General features: G+C 47.9%; 1 protein-coding gene across 1 annotated transcript in view; it reads right to left on the bottom strand.

Moving 5' to 3' along the window:
* NSMAF (neutral sphingomyelinase activation associated factor) overlaps nt 1-16,783 on the bottom strand; it is a 158,286-nt gene extending 141,503 nt beyond the window's left edge. The window contains exon 1 of the mRNA XM_040354247.1: nt 16,533-16,783. Within this exon, the coding sequence (XP_040210181.1) occupies nt 16,533-16,582 (50 nt within the window). The 5' untranslated portion in view covers nt 16,583-16,783. The remainder of the gene's footprint in view (nt 1-16,532) is intronic.
* Between the last annotated feature and the right edge of the window lie 389 nt (nt 16,784-17,172).

Consider the following 17,172-nt stretch of genomic DNA (forward strand, 5'->3'; position numbering starts at 1 on the left):
GTCGGACAGTTTTGACAGGATTTTGGGACCATGGTCATTTATACAGCGATCAGTGCTATAAAAATTATTTTATTACTGTGTAAATGTGACTGGCAGTGAAGCGGTTAACCACTAGGGGGCTAGGAAGGGAGTGATTCTAATCTTTAGGGGGCGTGGCAACTAGTGACATGTCACTGATCGCTGCTCCCTATCAGAGGGAGCAGAGGATCAGTGTCACTAGGCAGAAATGCTTGTTTACAAAGGCATCCCCCGTTCTGCAGCTCTGCGACACACGATCTCGGGACACCGGCGGACATAGATTCTGCGGGCGCGAACACGGATCTCGTGGCAGGCGCGCACACGGCGGCAAATTTAAACTGATGTATATTTACGCCAATTTGCCTGTCCGTGCCATTCTGCCAACGTAAATATACAGGAACCGGTCCTTAAGTGGTTAATGCATTCTACAGGATGCATCAAGATAAAAAAAAAATCTTCTGTGTGCAGCAGCCACCCTCAACTCCCCTAGTACTCACCTGAGCCCATCTTGATCCAGCGATGTTGCAGGAGAGACACCAGCGCAATACTATTGGCTCCCGCTGCTGTCAAAGTCAATGAGCCAATGAGAGAGGGGAAGGGCCGAACCGCAGCTCAGCTCATTTGCCCCCATAGCAAGTTGCTATGGGGGCAGGAGGGAGGGGCCAGGAGTACTGGTGGGGGACCCAATAAGAGGAGGATCTGGGCTGCTCTGTGCAAATCCACTACACAGAGCAGGCAAGTATAACATGTTTTTTATTCTTAAAATAAAAACAAGTGAGACTTTAGTATCACTTTAATGGTTACATTATATTCAGATGCCCCGCCCAACCCCTAATTCCGCCCCTAAACACGCCCTCATATATATTATCTCATGAAATTACACTTGAATGTTCTATGCAGAATTAAGTTATACAAATAAATATTAACAACAACTTTATCCATACCCAAAAATGCAGCCTGCCTGTGCCCGCCAGTGCAGCCTGTGTCCCGGTCCTCAGTGCAGCCTGTGTATCCAGTTCAGAGTTTCAGCCTGTGTCCCCAATGCAGCAATTGTCCCCAATTTCAGCCTGTGTCCCAGCAATTGTAGGGGATAAGAGGGGAGAGCCGCCACCGCCGCCTGGCTAATTAGAGCGCTGGGGAACATAACAGCTTTCATTACAATAGCTGTGTGTTTCCCCGCCATGCGGCGGGGAAACCCTTGTCCCATACAACCTGGGCCGACGGCGGTGCTCCCAGCCCCCTGCTCCCAGGCAGCCCACACTGGCCCCCCTCAAAATGCACTCGCAAAATGCGAGCAGATTTTTTTGAGGGCTGTATGTATGCATGTCACTCCCATTCCCTCACAGTTATAACACGCTGAGGTTAATCCACTTGATCGCTACCTAGTGTGCACCCCTTCCCTGCCAGTGACATTTACACAGTAATCAGTGCATTTTTATAGCGTATAAAATGTCAACGATTCCAAAAATGTGTCAAAAAAGTGTCCGATCTGTCCCCCGCCATTACTAGTAATAAATAAAAAATAGTTTACATACCCTGGCAGAATTTATGATTTCTTGGCCATTTTTCAGAGAATATGAATAACACAAAAACTTTTCTTTCACTCATGGCCATTGTTTTATCAATCAACTGTGTTCTTTTTAAATCATAATGACAACAGAAACTACCCAAATGACTCTGATCAAAAGTATACATACCCCAGTTCTTAATACCATGTATTGCCCCCATTAACATCAATGACAGCTTGAAGTCTTGTGATATTTGTGGACTCTTTATCATCTTAGATGGAAAGCTGCCCATTCCTCTTGGCAAAAAGCCTCCAGTTCCTGTAAATTCTTGGGCCGTCTTGCATGAACTGCACTTTTGAGTTCTCCCCAGAGTGGCTTAATGATATTGAGGTCAGGAGACTGAGATGGCCACTCCTGAACCTCCATTTTATTCTGCTGTAGCCAATGACAGGTCGACTTGGCCTTGTGTTTTGGATCATTGTCATGTTGGAATGTCCAAGTACAACCCATGTGCAGCTTCCTGGCTGATGAATGCAAATGTTCCTCCAGTATTTTTTGATAACATACTACATTCATCTTGCCATACATTTTTACCAATTTTCTTGTGCCTTTGTAGCTCACACATCCCCAAAACATCAGGGATCCACCTCCGTGTTTCACAGTAGGAATGGTGTACCTTTCATCATATGCCTTTTTGACTCCTCTCTAGAGTTGAGCGGACACCTGGATGTTCGGGTTCGAACCCGAACTTTAAAAAAAAAAAGTTTGGGTTCGGGAACCCGAACTCCGAACCCCATTGTAGTCAATGGGACACGGACTTTTAGAAAAGAAAAATGCGCGGAGGTCCCCGCAAATTCAATAACCAGACCCTTTAGGTCTGGTATGGATATTCAGGGGAACCCCGCCATCAATTTAAAACAAAAATGACGTGCGGTTTCCCCCAAATATCCATAACCAGACCCGTTATCCGAGCACGTTGACCTGGCCGGCCGCAGAAAAGAGGGGGGACAGAGTGCGCCCCCCCTCTCCTGAACCGCACCAGGTCACATGCCCTCAACATGGGGAGGATGTCCCCATGTTGATGGGGACAAGGGTCTCATCCCCACAACCCTTGCCCGGTGGTTGTGGGGGTATGCGGGCGAATGACGCGCTGCAGCTGTGACATTACTTATATAGAGGAGGCAGGGCCACCCGTCACGTGACCCCGCCCCCTCTGACGTACCCTCTGCTACATCACTGGGGAAGCCCAGGAAGAGGGAAGCCGGGCTTACCCAGTGATGTAGCAGAGGGTACGTCAGAGGGGGCGGGGTCACGTGACGGGTGGCTCTGCCTCCTCTATATAAGTAATGCCACAGCTGCAGCGCGTCATTCGCTGGGCTGTGTCCAGCGCTGAGAGGAGGTCGGGGATGCTGCTGCGCCGGATGGATGGATCTTCTCAGCGCTGGAGCGGAGATCACCCGACGCAGGATCTTCTCATCGCTGGAGATCACCCGCAGCTGTCGCAGGATCAGGACAACGCAGGAAGCCGGGAACAAGTGGATTTCTCACCGCTGGAAGTTTTTTTTTTAATAAAGGACTTTATTCAATGGTGTCAGTGTGTTTTTTTTACAATACTTTACACTTCCTTCGTGAAATGGTAGAGGTACAGTGTACCCCATTACCATTTCACACAGGGGGGGGGTCAGGATCTAGGGGTCCCCTTTGTTAAAGGGGTCTTCCAGATTCTGATAAACCTCCCGCCCGCATACCCCCACAACCACCGGGCAAGGGTTGTGGGTAGGGTTGTCCCGATACCGATACTAGTATCGGTATCGGTACCGATTCCGAGTATTTGCGGGAGTACTCGTACTCCCGCAAATACCCCCGATACCAATATAGAATACTTCCCCCCCCCCCCCGCCGTCGCCCTGACGCCACATCCCGCCGCCATTCGCCGCATCCCCGCTGCCGCCGACTGTGTAATACACCGGGAACATTACAGCTTTGAATAGCTGTAATGATTCGCACCGCGCATAGACACTCCCCCTCGCTCGGGTGAACTGTCCAATTCTGAGCGAGGGGGAGTGTCTATACGCAGCGCGGCGCCAATCATTACAGCGATTCAAAGTTGTAATGTTCCCGGCGTATTACACAGTCGGCGGCAGCGGGGATGCAGGTAAGTGGGACATGGCTGCATGGGGGGAGACGCTGGATGGGGGGGAGACAATGGCTGCATGGGGGCAGACGCTGGATGGGGGGTGACAATGGCTGCATGGGGGGTGACAATGGCTGGATGGGGGGGTGACAATGGCTGGATGGGGGGGTGACAATGGCTGGATGGGGGGGGGTGACAATGGCTGGATGGGGGGGGGGGACAATGGATGGATGGGGGGGGTGACAATGGCTGGATGGGGGGGGAGACAATGGCTGGATGGGGGGAGACAATGGCTGGATGGGGGGAGACAATGGCTGGGGGAATACATTGCTGGATGGGGGGTGACAATGGCTGCATGGGGGGTGACAATGGCTGCATGGGGGGTGACAATGGCTGCATGGGGGGTGACAATGGCTGCATGGGGGGTGACAATGGCTGCATGGGGGGAGACATGGCTGCATCTGTGTGGGGGCATCGCTGCATTTGGGGACACATTTTAAAAAAAGTATCGGTATTCGGTATCGGCGACTACTTGAAAAAAAGTATCGGTACTTGTACTCAGTCCTAAAAAAGTGGTATCGGGACAACCCTAGTTGTGGGGATGAGACCCTTGTCCCCATCAACATGGGGACATCCTCCCCATGTTGAGGGCATGTGGCCTGGTGCGGTTCAGGAGAGGGGGGGGGCCGCATTCTGTCCCCCCCTCTTTTCTGCGGCCGGCCAGGTCAACGTGCCCGGATAACGGGTCTGGTTATGGATATTTAGGGGGAACCGCACGTCATTTTTGTTTTAAATTGACGGCGGGGTTCCCCTGAATATCCATACCAGACCTAAAGGGTCTCCGCACATTTTTTTTCCCCCGAACTCCGATCCCGGACCCGAACTTTTTTCAATTATTCGGGAAAAACCCAAACTTTACAGTTCGGGTTCGCTCAACCCTACTCCTCTCCAAATGAAGCATTTATGGTTGTGGCCAAAAAGCAAAATTTTGGTCTCATCACTCGAAATGACTTTGTTCCAGAAGGTTTGAGGCTTGTCTCTGGCGTATTGTAAGCAGGATACTTTGTGGCATTTGCCTAGCAATGGCTTTCTTTTGGCAACTCGACCATGCAGCCCATTTTTCTTCAAGTGCATCCTTATTGTGCATCTTGAAACAGCCACACCACATGTTTTCAGAGAGTCCTGTATTTCACCTGAAGTTATTTGCTGTTTTTTCTTTGCATCCCGAACAATTTTCCTGGCAGTTGTGGTCGAAATTTCAGTTGGTCTACCTGACCGTGGTTTGGTTCCAACAAAACCCCTCATTTTACTCTTCTTGGTTAGAGTTTGGACACTGCTGATTGGCATTCTTAATTCCTTTGATTTTTTTTATTTGTTTATTTTTTATATTCCTTTCGCGTTTTATACAGTTCAACTACCTTTTCCTGCAGATCCTTTGACAATTCTTTTGCCTTCCCTTCGACTAAGAATCCAGAAACGTCAGTGCAGCACTGGATGAGAGATGCAAGGGCCTGTCAGGAGTCCAGAAACTCATTGACCTTTTAGGCTGGGTTCACACTGGTGCGAAAAACGCTCCAACATTGGGAGCTTATGTCGCATGATGTGTGAAAATCCATGTTTCCCTATGGGAGCCGTCTTAATTGGTCCAACACAAGTCGGTCTGACTTTGAAAATGCTCAATGCACTACTTTGGTCCAACTTTGATCTGACTTCAGCCCATTGAATATCATTGAAGTCGGATCAAAGTTGGAACACCGTCTTGCCTGATCCGACTTTGGCATACGACTTGTGCTCCGATGATCTTGAGGGGGAACTCCATGCAAAAAAAAAAAGGGGGTTGGGGACGAATGAGTGCCCCCCCCCCACCCCAAAGCACCTTGTCCCCATGTTGATGAGGACAAATGAGGATGAGGCCCTGATACAACCTCAGGGCTAACTCCATTCTGCCGTTTGATTCAAATTATTATGGTGAGACTGTGCAATCCATAGACAAAAAACATCACATCTCACCTCACCTCTTTCAGCATTCACCAGCAAAGAGGAGGGCTATGGCCAACACAGCTTCCCTTTATTAAAAGCATATAATCACAAATACATGCATTTGATTGGTTCACATTTTACATCCACACCCACTCTACCCTCCCAATCACCCATTGCCCCACCCACCCATTCACACGCCCCCCTGTGAGCACATGTCCAAGTCTTTGTTCAATGCTCAAACATAGGGAGTCCCGGCCAGCTTTGCAAGGGTTTTCTCCTCACACCCATGTAAACTTATAGGAAAATAGTAGGAGGAGAAGTTCATAGTTAGCATAGACAGTTCTTGTTACAAGACTCAAAGTTCCTTCAGTCATCCAAAAGGCAAGGGTTTCCTTTCAAAAGTCACACAAGCTCAGAGTGAGGGCAAGGGGGAGGGGTCCTTGCACAAGTCCATATCTGTTTCTCTCCACGGAAGGGCTTTGAATGTGAAGCAAAGGGGAATGCAATAGGGGGAAGGGAGGTTAAACACATCAGAAGCATAATGTCCTTCATATTATCCTGTTACTTTAAAACAATATCGGATATAAAATCCTCAAGGAAAATAAGCAGTATTGTGACATACCCATACATACATATGCATAATGCGTATAAAAACAAATCAACAGTATAAGGAATATAGGAAAGAGAAACATTTCAGTGATTCTAATAATAAAAAGAATTAGCCAAATTTGAAAATAGGACTTTTACCCTAATCTATCACACAAGGGCCTCTTCCCGACAACCCTGGTCGTTGGTTGTCAGGGTCTGCTGGGTGGGGGACCCGACCCCCCACCCTATGTGAATGAGTATAGGGTACATTGTACCCCTACCCTTTCACCTGGGGGGGGGGGGGGGAAGTGTCAAAAATAAAACACTACACAGGTTTTTAAAAGTATCTTATTAGGCAGCTCCGGGGGGGCTCTTCTGACTTCTCCGCGCTCTCCGGTTTTTCTCCCGCTGTCTTCTGCACTTTTGCCCGCTCTTTTGCTAGATCTTGCCCGGTCTTCTCCCCATGTTGACACGACTCTCTCTCCCGCTGTAATGCTGTGTGCGCGGTATGCAACAAGTTATATAGACATGGGGCGGTGTCACCGGGTGATGTCATGTGACGACCCCACCCCCTTGTGACATCACCACCCCCATCATGCCTCGGGTGGTGATTTCATAAGGGGGCGGGGTCACCCAGTGACCCTGCCCCATGCCTATATAACTCATTGCACATCGCGCACACGGCTTTACAGCGGTAGAGAGCGCCATGTCAACAGCAGAAGAAGAGAAGAAGGAAGAAGACAACGGAAAAGACCAGGCAAAAATCTAGCAAAAGAGCGGGCAAAAAAGAGCAGAAGAACCCGGCAGAAGAACTGGAGAGTACGGAGAAGAGGCTGGAGTGGAGAAGTTGGAAGGGACCCCTGAAGTCGGAAGAGACCCCCAGAGCTGCCTAATAAAATTACTTCAAAAACCTCTGTAGTGTGTTTTATTTTTGATATGTTTTTTCCCAGGTGAATGGGTAGGGGGTACAATGTACCCCTACTCATTCACATAGGGTGGGGGCCGGGATCTGGGGGACCCCTTATTAAAGGGGCTCCCAGATTCTGATAAGCCCCCTGCCCGCAGACCCCAACAACCAATGGCCAAGGCTGTCAGGAAGAGGCCCTTGTCCTCGTCAACATGGGGACAAGGTGCTTTGGGGTGGGGGGCTCACTTGTCCTCACTTCCTTTCCTGACCAGCCAGCGTGCTCAGATAAGGGTCTGTTATGGATTTGGGGGGGGGGGGGGTCTTAGAATGCTTTAAAAATGTGGATGTATCATTACATTTTGAAACGTATAAACAAGCTAAATTGGAACAGTATATAACTGATTGTATAAATGTTGCTGGGCGTTTTAGAGGCAGTCCCGCTCACACCATTGTGGGTTCACAGAGACGTAGATTTTTTTATTATGACAAATTTAATTCTCTCTTCATTGTGTTCTCAATACTATTAGAGCTTTAAATGCTCTACACTGCAAAGTATTAACCTAGACCATATAATTATGTATGTTAAAATAAGTAAGTGCTAGCAGCACTGTGAAGAATCAACAAACAGGAGCATTTCATTTCTGGCTCCAGATCTCGTCTGTCGTTACCTTTTTTCCAGTAATTGAGTACATCTCTTTATGAGCCCATCTGCTCTTTTGTTTCTAATGAACAGATCCCTTTTCATCAGTCAGAAAGTCTGTTGCTCAGCCTAAACAATGTGGGGCCCAGTCCTGTACACTATATCTGTGCTCCTTTAAAGTGGTTGTTAAAGCAGAAGGTTTTTTTTTTTTTAATATAAACTTACTGCATTCTATGCAGGAAGGTAAAACACCTTCTGCATGCGGTATTACATGCTGTATGGGAATCATTTTCTGTATTCTGCACAAAAAAAAAAAAAAAACTGGTTGATTCTGCTGTTCTCGGTCTCTCTGCTCGGCGTATCTACCTAATTAGCATATTAATCACGTAGCTATATGGAAGCGCCACCTAGCGGCCAGCGTAAATATGCAGCCTAAGATACGACGGTGTAAGACACTTACGCCGGTCAGATCTTAGGGAAATCTATGCGTAACTGATTCTCTGAATCAGTCGCATAGTTACGACCACGCACACTCAGAGATACGACGGCGTATCCGGAGATACGCCGTCGTATCTCCTTTCTGAATCCGGGCCACACAGTTTAATGCAAAAAAAAAATTTAAACAATGCAGCATGTTCTATTTTTTTGGGGGGTTAAACTGGAACACACTGCAATGGTGTGAACTTTGACATTGCAATCCATGAAACCTACTGTCAATATGTTTTTGAAAAAAACAAAAAGGAAGAATAGACCGGAATGCATGTGGTTTGAAATGGCTCTTACAGAAAATTCAAAAGTTAGGCCTCGTACACACGATCAGATTTTCCCCAAAGCCTCAGACTTTGGTCCGAAGGGCGATGGCCAGGAACTTGTCTTGCATACAAACGGCACACAATTGTCGGCCAAACACAAACGAAGTTACGTACTACGTGGTTTCTCAGCTCTTTGGGCACCCTTTGGGCACCTTCTGCTAATGTTGCGTTTGGTGAGCATTGATTCCGAGCATGAGTGTCTGTACTTTGGACTTGTGTACTCGCGATTGGAAAATCCGACAACAGACAATTGTCCGCGGAACATTTTAAAGGGGTTGTAAATGTTCGTGTTTTTTCACCTTAATGCATTAAGGTGAAAAAACACCTGGCAATCACGAGCCCCCAGCCCCTCCGTTTTACTTACCTTAGCAAGTTCACCTGCTCTGCGCGTCCACTTCTCCATGAAGTCTCTGCGTTGATTGGATAGATTAATAGCAGTGGCTCCCACTGCTGTCAATCAAATCCAATGACGCGGCCTCCGGGGGGAGGTGCCGAGTCATACACTCAGCGGCTATAGATGGCAAATGAATGACCCGGGAGCGCGCCTACAAGGTAACCCCCTCGGGAGAGAGCTTCCCAGAGAGGGTTAGCTATTGCGGGGAGGAGCCGCGAGAGCCGCCGTGGGACCCCAGAAGAGGATGTTCGGGGCCACTCTGTGCAAAACGAACTGCACAATGAACAACCAATTTAAAGCCTGCCATCCAACATTTGCCTGCAGAGATCTGACAACAATTGTCCGATGGAGTGTACAAAACGGTCGAATTTTTCGCCAACAGGCTGTCAACACGCAATTCCTGTCAGAAAGATTCGATCGTGTGTACGAGGCTTAATGGACTTACTGCCCAGATCATGGGGTGAAAATAGAAGAAAAAAGCCTAAAAACTAAAATGCATCTAAGGACCGGTAAGTTGCATTCAATTTTTTAAAATGTTTTTGACAATCTTTTATTTATTTTTTTCACCTTGTTAGCTTTTGGAATGTAAGGAATTTTATAAAAGGCCCTTTATTATTTGTTAATACCTTTTCACTGCAGAACACAATTTTTATTTTACAGTAGCACTCTAGTTGCATTAAAAGAACACAAAGTCTGTGTTGCAACACCCCCCCCCCCCCCCCCAAACACACACACACTAAAAACTCCTTTAATATCCTCTGTAGTTGCAACAATATTGCGAAACCAATGTGCTCATATCTGAAATGTAAACACTGCTCTGGTTCTTTAGTGCTGAAGTTGAAGTTGTTGAAGGAAAAACTCTACTTGTACTACATAAATCTGTTACATAGTGTTACATGAACCATGTTGTATCACAATGTTATTAAACGTCACATAGAAATATATGTAGACCAAGTAGTCTATCAAGTCTGTGCTTTTTGTTTTTAATGTATTTTTTCTTAGGCCCCATTCACACTTGCACGATTTGAAATTGCAGACAAAATCGTCACGATTCTACCAGGGATTTTAAATAGTGTCAAAACGCGCGATGGGCAACTGCATGCCGTTCCCCCCGAATGACACCCCTAAATGCAGTGCGGTTGTTACACAGCAAAATGCTCCTGGCTAAGGTCCCCGAGCTTTTCTGCAACAAATGCACGAAATCTAGTGAAACCTGACCACACAAAATTGCAAGTGGGAATGCGATTTCCCACTATGCGAAGTGTGAACAGGGTCCTTAAAGCGGAGTTCCACCCAAGAGTGGAACCTTTGCTTATGCGCTCCCCCTCCGGCGCCACATTTGGCACCTTTCAGGGGAGGGGGAAAGGGGACCTGTTTTTGACAGGTCCATTTTCCCCCACTTCCGGAGACGGCGCAACAACACAGTTCCTCTGAAGTCCAGCCACCCTCCTCTTTCCTCCGCCACTAGGTCAATTAGAAGGTGTAGCGCGCTTTGCTCATGCGTAGTAGGGAACCGTCTAAAACCAAAAGGCCTTACTGACCGTTTCCCATAGCGGAGATGGCAGCCGCAGCACCCTACAGCCGATATGAAGATCGGCTAGGGTGCCAACAGTGCGAGCTCCCTGGACAGGTAAGCTGCTGATTTTTTTTCCCCGCAGGTGGAACACCTCTTTAAAGCGGAGGTCCGCCAAATTTTACTTTTTTTCTTTTAAGTCAGCAGCTACAAATACTGCAGATGCTGACTTTTAAAATAAGGACACTTACCAGTCCAGCGTGCCTGCAATGTCGGCACCCGAGGCCGACCCATCCCTCGGATGCTGCTGCCTCCATCTTCGGTAAGGGAATCAGGAAATCAAGCCTTGCAGGTTCACTCCCTGGTTCCCTACTGCACATGCGCGACTCGCGCTGCGCAATGCCACTGGTCCCTGCTCCGTTTAAGACAGATATCTGCTTCCCCCTGAAAAGGTGCCAAATGTGACACTGGGGGGGGGGGTAATTCAGGCAGCGAAGGTTCAATTTTTTTGTGGACCTCCGCTTTAAGCAGCATTACATTAGCTTACCTGTCCTTAGATGTAGTGGCTACACGTGCGGCCAGGGGATGCAAAACCAGTTGAGCAGCAGCTTTACCCATCCAGGAATCCCACCTAAACACAGACATAAAGCCGCTCAGGGCTGTCCTGGCAGCTATGCTGAGCTTTTAAAATAAAACAGCATATGGCATTTGGTGGGCGTTGCCACGGAATGCAATCCATGCAGGTATGGAGCTGCGCACAAAACATGGTGTGGCATTTACAAGGTTAAACTGGCCATTTAGGAGATATATCATCTCCTCATTGCCTTTCAAATGCAATGAAAAGTGATCCACTGTGGATTGCTTTAAGGAGGGGCGGCAAAGGCTGCAGCTCATGTGAACAAGCCTTTACATTTCTTTTTTTTCTTTATTTTAGCCAAGTAATCCTGCCAACTGTACTAGGGTGACAAATCTACCCAGAACCAGAAATGTGTGTCCTACATGATCCTCTAAGACAGTCAGATATACAAAACACCCTTCTTCTCCATAAGGGTGGTGCCTTCAACTCTTTCAGATACAATTCTTTCATCTCTATATTTAACAGACCTAAAAGGAAGCAAATCTGTAGTTAGAGTTCATAAAAACCCTAAAGCCAGGTCTAATTTGTAGGGTTGTCCCGATACCGATACTAGTATCGGTACCGATTCCGAGTTTTTTCGGCGGTAGTCAGACGCCGATACCCCGCCCCGATACACAAATAGAATACTTAACCCCCCCCGCGCCGTCGCCGCCACAATTCGCCGCTGCGATCCGCCGCCGTTACGCCGCTGACTGTGTAATACGTGCGGGAACATTACAGCTTTGAATAGCTGTAATGATTTGCGCCACGCATAGACACTCCCCCTTGCTCGGGTGAACTGTCCAATCCCGAGCGAGGGGGAGTGTCTATACACGCAGCGTGGCGCCAATCATTACAAAGCTATTCAAAGCTGTAATGTTCCTGGCCGGCCGTAGTACTTTACCCAGTGGTCTCCAACCCCCGGGCCGTGGCCCACTACCGGGCCGTTGCGTCTCTGCAGCCGGGCCGCGGGTGAGGGAGCCCGGTGCTTCACAAGAGTGGGCAAGTGAGAGAGCCTGGGGGATCAGAGGCATGTGGATGAGAGAAGCCACCCGCTTCTCTGCGCCCGCCCCACATCATAGCTCTTTCGTCCTTACAGCGCTGGTATCAGAGGCAAAGGGATGACATCATCTCTCTGCGTCCACACCGCATAACAGCTCTTCCACCCTCAAAGCACTGGGAATGAATGAGACGCTGAGAGCTCATTGGCCGAGATCGGCTATCCCACGGGGAGGGATACAAGCAGCGCAAGTCCATTCTGCAGGGTATGTGCATTGTGGTAAGTTGGCAGGGTTTTGCAAGTTTCCGGGAGCTATTAGTGTGCAGCAACTTGAGGAAGAGTGTTGAGATGCCGGGGGTGAGAGAAATGTCTGCAGGGAGGTGCGAGGCCAGTTCTGGTGCTGTGTGTGTGTGTGTGTGTGTTTCACTTTCTCAGTGCATAGTAGTGGTCTCTGCAGTGCTGGAGCAATGCATTAGGGCTTGTTCACACTATATACTTTCAACCCATCTGCACCCCTCTCCTGAACATACCACCCACCCCCATTCACTCCGTGCCCCCCTTCTGAACATACCACCCACCCCCATTCACTCTGTGCCCCCCTTCTGCACATACCACCCACCCCCATTCACTCTGTGCCCCCCTTCTGCACATACCACCCACCCCCATTCACTCTGTGCCCCCCTTCTGCACATATCACCCACCCCCATTCACTCCGTGCCCCCCTCCTGCACGTACCGCCCACTGCCATACAATCTGTGCCCCTCTCCTGCACATACCACCCACCGCCATACACTCTGTGCCCCCTCCTGTACATACCACCCACCGCCATACTCTCTTTCTTTCCCCCTCCCTGCCAGCCTATTTGCTTGTATTATACTATGGCTATTTCTCACCAACCAACAGTATTCCCCATCCCGCACCAGTCCCATTGACATCCATCTATTCCCCTCCCCCCATGCCAGCACAAATCCTCCTCCTTTTTTATCCCTATACAGACCAGGATCCCCCAGTTTCACTCCAGTTCTCCTCTACCCATCACTCATCTCATATTCACTCCCCCTTTTTACCCCCTCCTTCTCCCCTAACCCATTGTTCCCAGTCCCATCCCCACCCCCATTTGTTCAGGAAGGACCCTGAGGCAGAGCATCTTACTACTGCTGCTTGTGTGGGTGTGATGTGTACTGTGCCAATCCTTGCTGACCCTCCTCTCCTATTCATCCCATGTGATTGGTGCAATACACATCCCACCCACACAAGCAGCAGCAGTAGTAATAAGATGTTCCACCCTGGGGTTCTTCCTTAACCCCTGCAAAGGATGTGACATTTGAGTAGGGCCTCATGTCTATAATTTTTGCCTAAGGCCTCACAAAACCTAGAAGTGTCAACACCAGCTGTTGCTCCGATAAATTGCCCGTGAAAAATCGCTTACCCCCGTGCACGCCCCCAACCCAAACCCCCCCGGGCCTTGACACAATTTTCATGGCTGGATGGGGGGGGAGACAATGGCTGGATGGGGGGGAGACAATGGCTGGATGGGGGGATACATGGCTGCATCTGTGGGGGGACATCGCTGCATTTGGGGACACATTTTAAAAAAAGTATCGGTATTCGGTATCGGCGACTACTTGAAAAAAAGTATCGGTACTTGTACTCACGTCCTAAAAAAGTGGTATCGGGACAACCCTACTAATTTGCTCCACCAGAAAAAAAACAACAACACCGTTGTACCTGATCCCCCAAAGCAGTTGTATATTATCTGGATCAACAATCTCTTATAAATTTTATTAGCCAGTCGTAGTTCATGTTTTTCCTTTGTTTGAAAGGTATGCATACAAAATTTGGGATTTTCTTTCACTTTCAATGATAATGGTAAACAGTACAAATAGTGAGGGAGAATCTCCTTAATGGGGACACAGGAAGCAATAAAAATGCCACCCCTCAAGTTAGCAAAGCGCACGCGAAACTGACTTTGATTGACAGCAGCAGGAGCTAATGGGACCTGCTGCTGTCTCAGAGTTCCGGACAGCCAAAAGTCTCCTGTAACATTGCTGGATCGAGAGGTGGCTCAGGTAAGTACTAGGGGGGCTGCTGCACACAGAAGATTTTCTTATCTTAATGTAAAGAAAGCATTCAGATAAAAATCTTCTGCCTTTAGAACCACTTCAAATGAGCTAATATATTGATCCAACACTAAATACATTTTATGTGGTTCTGTTTATTTTATTAAATTATTATATATTAGTGGTTAACATAAATTTCAATGGCCCTAGTTCACACCAGGGAAGTGCGCTCCAGTGCAGTCAACAAAAGTAGGATGCGATAAACAAAGAAATTGTGTGGCTGCGCTCCCACAAACATTGCAATTTGGTTTATTTAAAAAAAAAAAAATCAAGAAAAGCATCACAAGAGGAGCATGCAGGCAAGGGAGGAATAATATAATAATATTAAAAGCGTTAATGCACATGTGGTTTTGCTAAAGCACGTTTATCGTGTGAAACGCTTCTATCTGTTCCTCCCCTGCCTGCATGCTCCTCTAGATTTTTTTTAAATACACCAAATTGAAATGTTTGTGGGAATGTAGCCATGCGATTTCTTTGTTTACCTTGATCTCTGCAGCAGTTACAGGGCGTGATTTGGACTACAGCCTTGCCAAGGTTCTATCAGATTAGCGAACTCATCGGATCAGCAAACGGAAGTGACGTTCCGTCAGCTGCGCATGCATTCCACCGATACCAGGTTTGCCAAGCTGAAAGAACATCTGCAGTCAGAAGGACATCTTACTACACCCAGCTATTTCTTGAATTTCCGAGTAGGACCTCCTTAACACTTGGGACGCCCGTGCATTCGCGGTAAAGCGCCACTCATTTTAGCGGCACTTTACCGTTGTTTAAGCTGCGCTTTTGTGCCACTTTTCGGCCGCTTGCTGGTCGCTTTTAACCCCAAAAAAGGGTTAAAAACTCTAGTATGTGGTGGCGCTTGGGAAGCGCTGCCCATTCATTGCAATGGGCAGGGGTGTCTTGGGAGTGCTGTATACAGTTCTCCCAAACCATCCCAAAGATGTCGCTAGCAGGACTTTTTCTAGCGTCCTGCAAGCGCACTTCCAGTGTGAAAGCACCCATTCTAATGAATGGGAGGCAGTTTTCATGTGCTTTACAGGCGCTATTTATATCGCCAAAACGTTTGAAAACTGCTTCCGTGTGAAAGGGGTCTAATTTTAGCAATAAAGTGAGTGTATATAAAGAAATATAGTATATTGACATCTGTGATGCTGTTTTGATGTTACATTTTGAAAGAAGCTGGATGCCAGCAGTAGGAAGGTCCATGTTGGTGCACCCCGCACTACTCTGCACTAAATCTTTAGGCTTTCTAAAAGTAAACGTGAAACATCATCACAGATGTCAATATACTATATTTATTTATTTATTTATAAGGATGAGCTCAGGCGTGTGCGCAAACCGCACGTACAGAGCCCGCCAATAAGTCGGCACTGCAGATCGCCAATCACAAATAAGGATGAGCTCTGGCGTGTTCGCATAGAACACGTGCAGAGCCCGCCAGGAGGTGTGCACGGCGCTGCGCTAATAACAGCCAGGGAGACATTTCCGGACCCCTGCAGCAGAGCATCGGGACAATGTCTCCCTGGCTGTGATTAGCACAGCGCCGTGCACACTTCCTGGCGGGCTCTGCACGTGTTCTATGCGAACACGCCAGAGCTCATCCTTAATCACAAACAGCGAGACGTTTTCCCAATGCGTGGCTGCAGAGATCGGAAAATGTCTCACTACCTGTGATTAGCGCTCCGCAGTGCCGACTTCCTGGCGGGCTCTGCATGTGCGGTTTGCGAACACGCCTGAACGCATCCTTATTTATATACGCTCACTTTATTGCTAAAATTACTCCGATATTCAAGCCATAGCTGGGTGTAGTCAGATGTCTGGGGCCGCCGTTCTGTCAGATGAGCGAAGCCCGTGGCGCGCATTTGCAGCTGATGGAATATCATTTCCGTGTGCTGATCGGATAAAACCCCGTCTCACCTGCGAGCAGCGGGACGGTTTTATTTACCCAAAAGTAGGACATGTTGTATTTTTTTTCTGGAAAAAATAGAAAACGCAAAAGAACGCATTAAAAAGCACATGGAGAAACATAGGTATTAAAGGGCATGACTAATGTCATCATCAGATATTAAAATAAAAGTGACATCTCTGTCCTGATCAATACTGTGATCAATTGTAACTAGAACAACTCCCATCCTGATGAGATGACAGAGATCAGGATGATGCAGATCATTATCACCCTCCTCATCCTCAGGGCTGATGTGTGACAAGTCATTCAGAATATAGAAGAACAGATACATTGTATCCCTCAGATCTCCCCCATAACTCCAAGGAGTGATGTGATGATCACCAGCAGGAAGTCACTCACCTCTCCTTACTGGAATACTGCAGGGAATCGGGTCTCTTCCAGAAAGCCATGGGCTGGCTGTGCCCGGCAGGCACACTGCTCCCCCCCGCTTGTCTATACACAGCCGATGATTACACTCCGATATACACAGACATGCACAGCGCACTCACTCCATACACTCCGCACACACTACACAACTGCTGGGCTGCTCAGAAATGAAAGGAGCTTCGTGATTGGCTAGAAGTTCTTCATACTGATCGTTCCTATTGGAAAGTGAAAGCAGAAAGAAAAGTGGCGGCGGATTGGTTGCTGACTGACTTCCTGGTTGGAGATGTTGTTTGTGATTGGTTAGGAGGGTAAAAGCCGGTGTTGACAGAAGTGGAAGTGCGCAGTTAGTGGATGAGGAGGAGGTTTGGTGGTATGTGCTCCGGGTTGTGTGTGAGAAGAAGCTACAACGCTGGTGGTACCCAACCTGTCACCCCTGCAGAAAGTGAACTGTGGCTTTCCTATTTAGGCGCTACGGGGGCAAGTGAAGGATAACTGGGTTCTAGTAGTTAAATCGTTTTTTCCCTCACATATTTTAGGGTTCACTCACATTTGAGGCTCACCTTGCTATCCCTCTGAAAAGCAATATGCAGTGAATTTTTTTTTCAGGAGGTGG

Source organism: Rana temporaria, chromosome 5, assembly GCF_905171775.1.
Source record: "Rana temporaria chromosome 5, aRanTem1.1, whole genome shotgun sequence".
Lineage (NCBI taxonomy): Eukaryota > Metazoa > Chordata > Amphibia > Anura > Ranidae > Rana > Rana temporaria.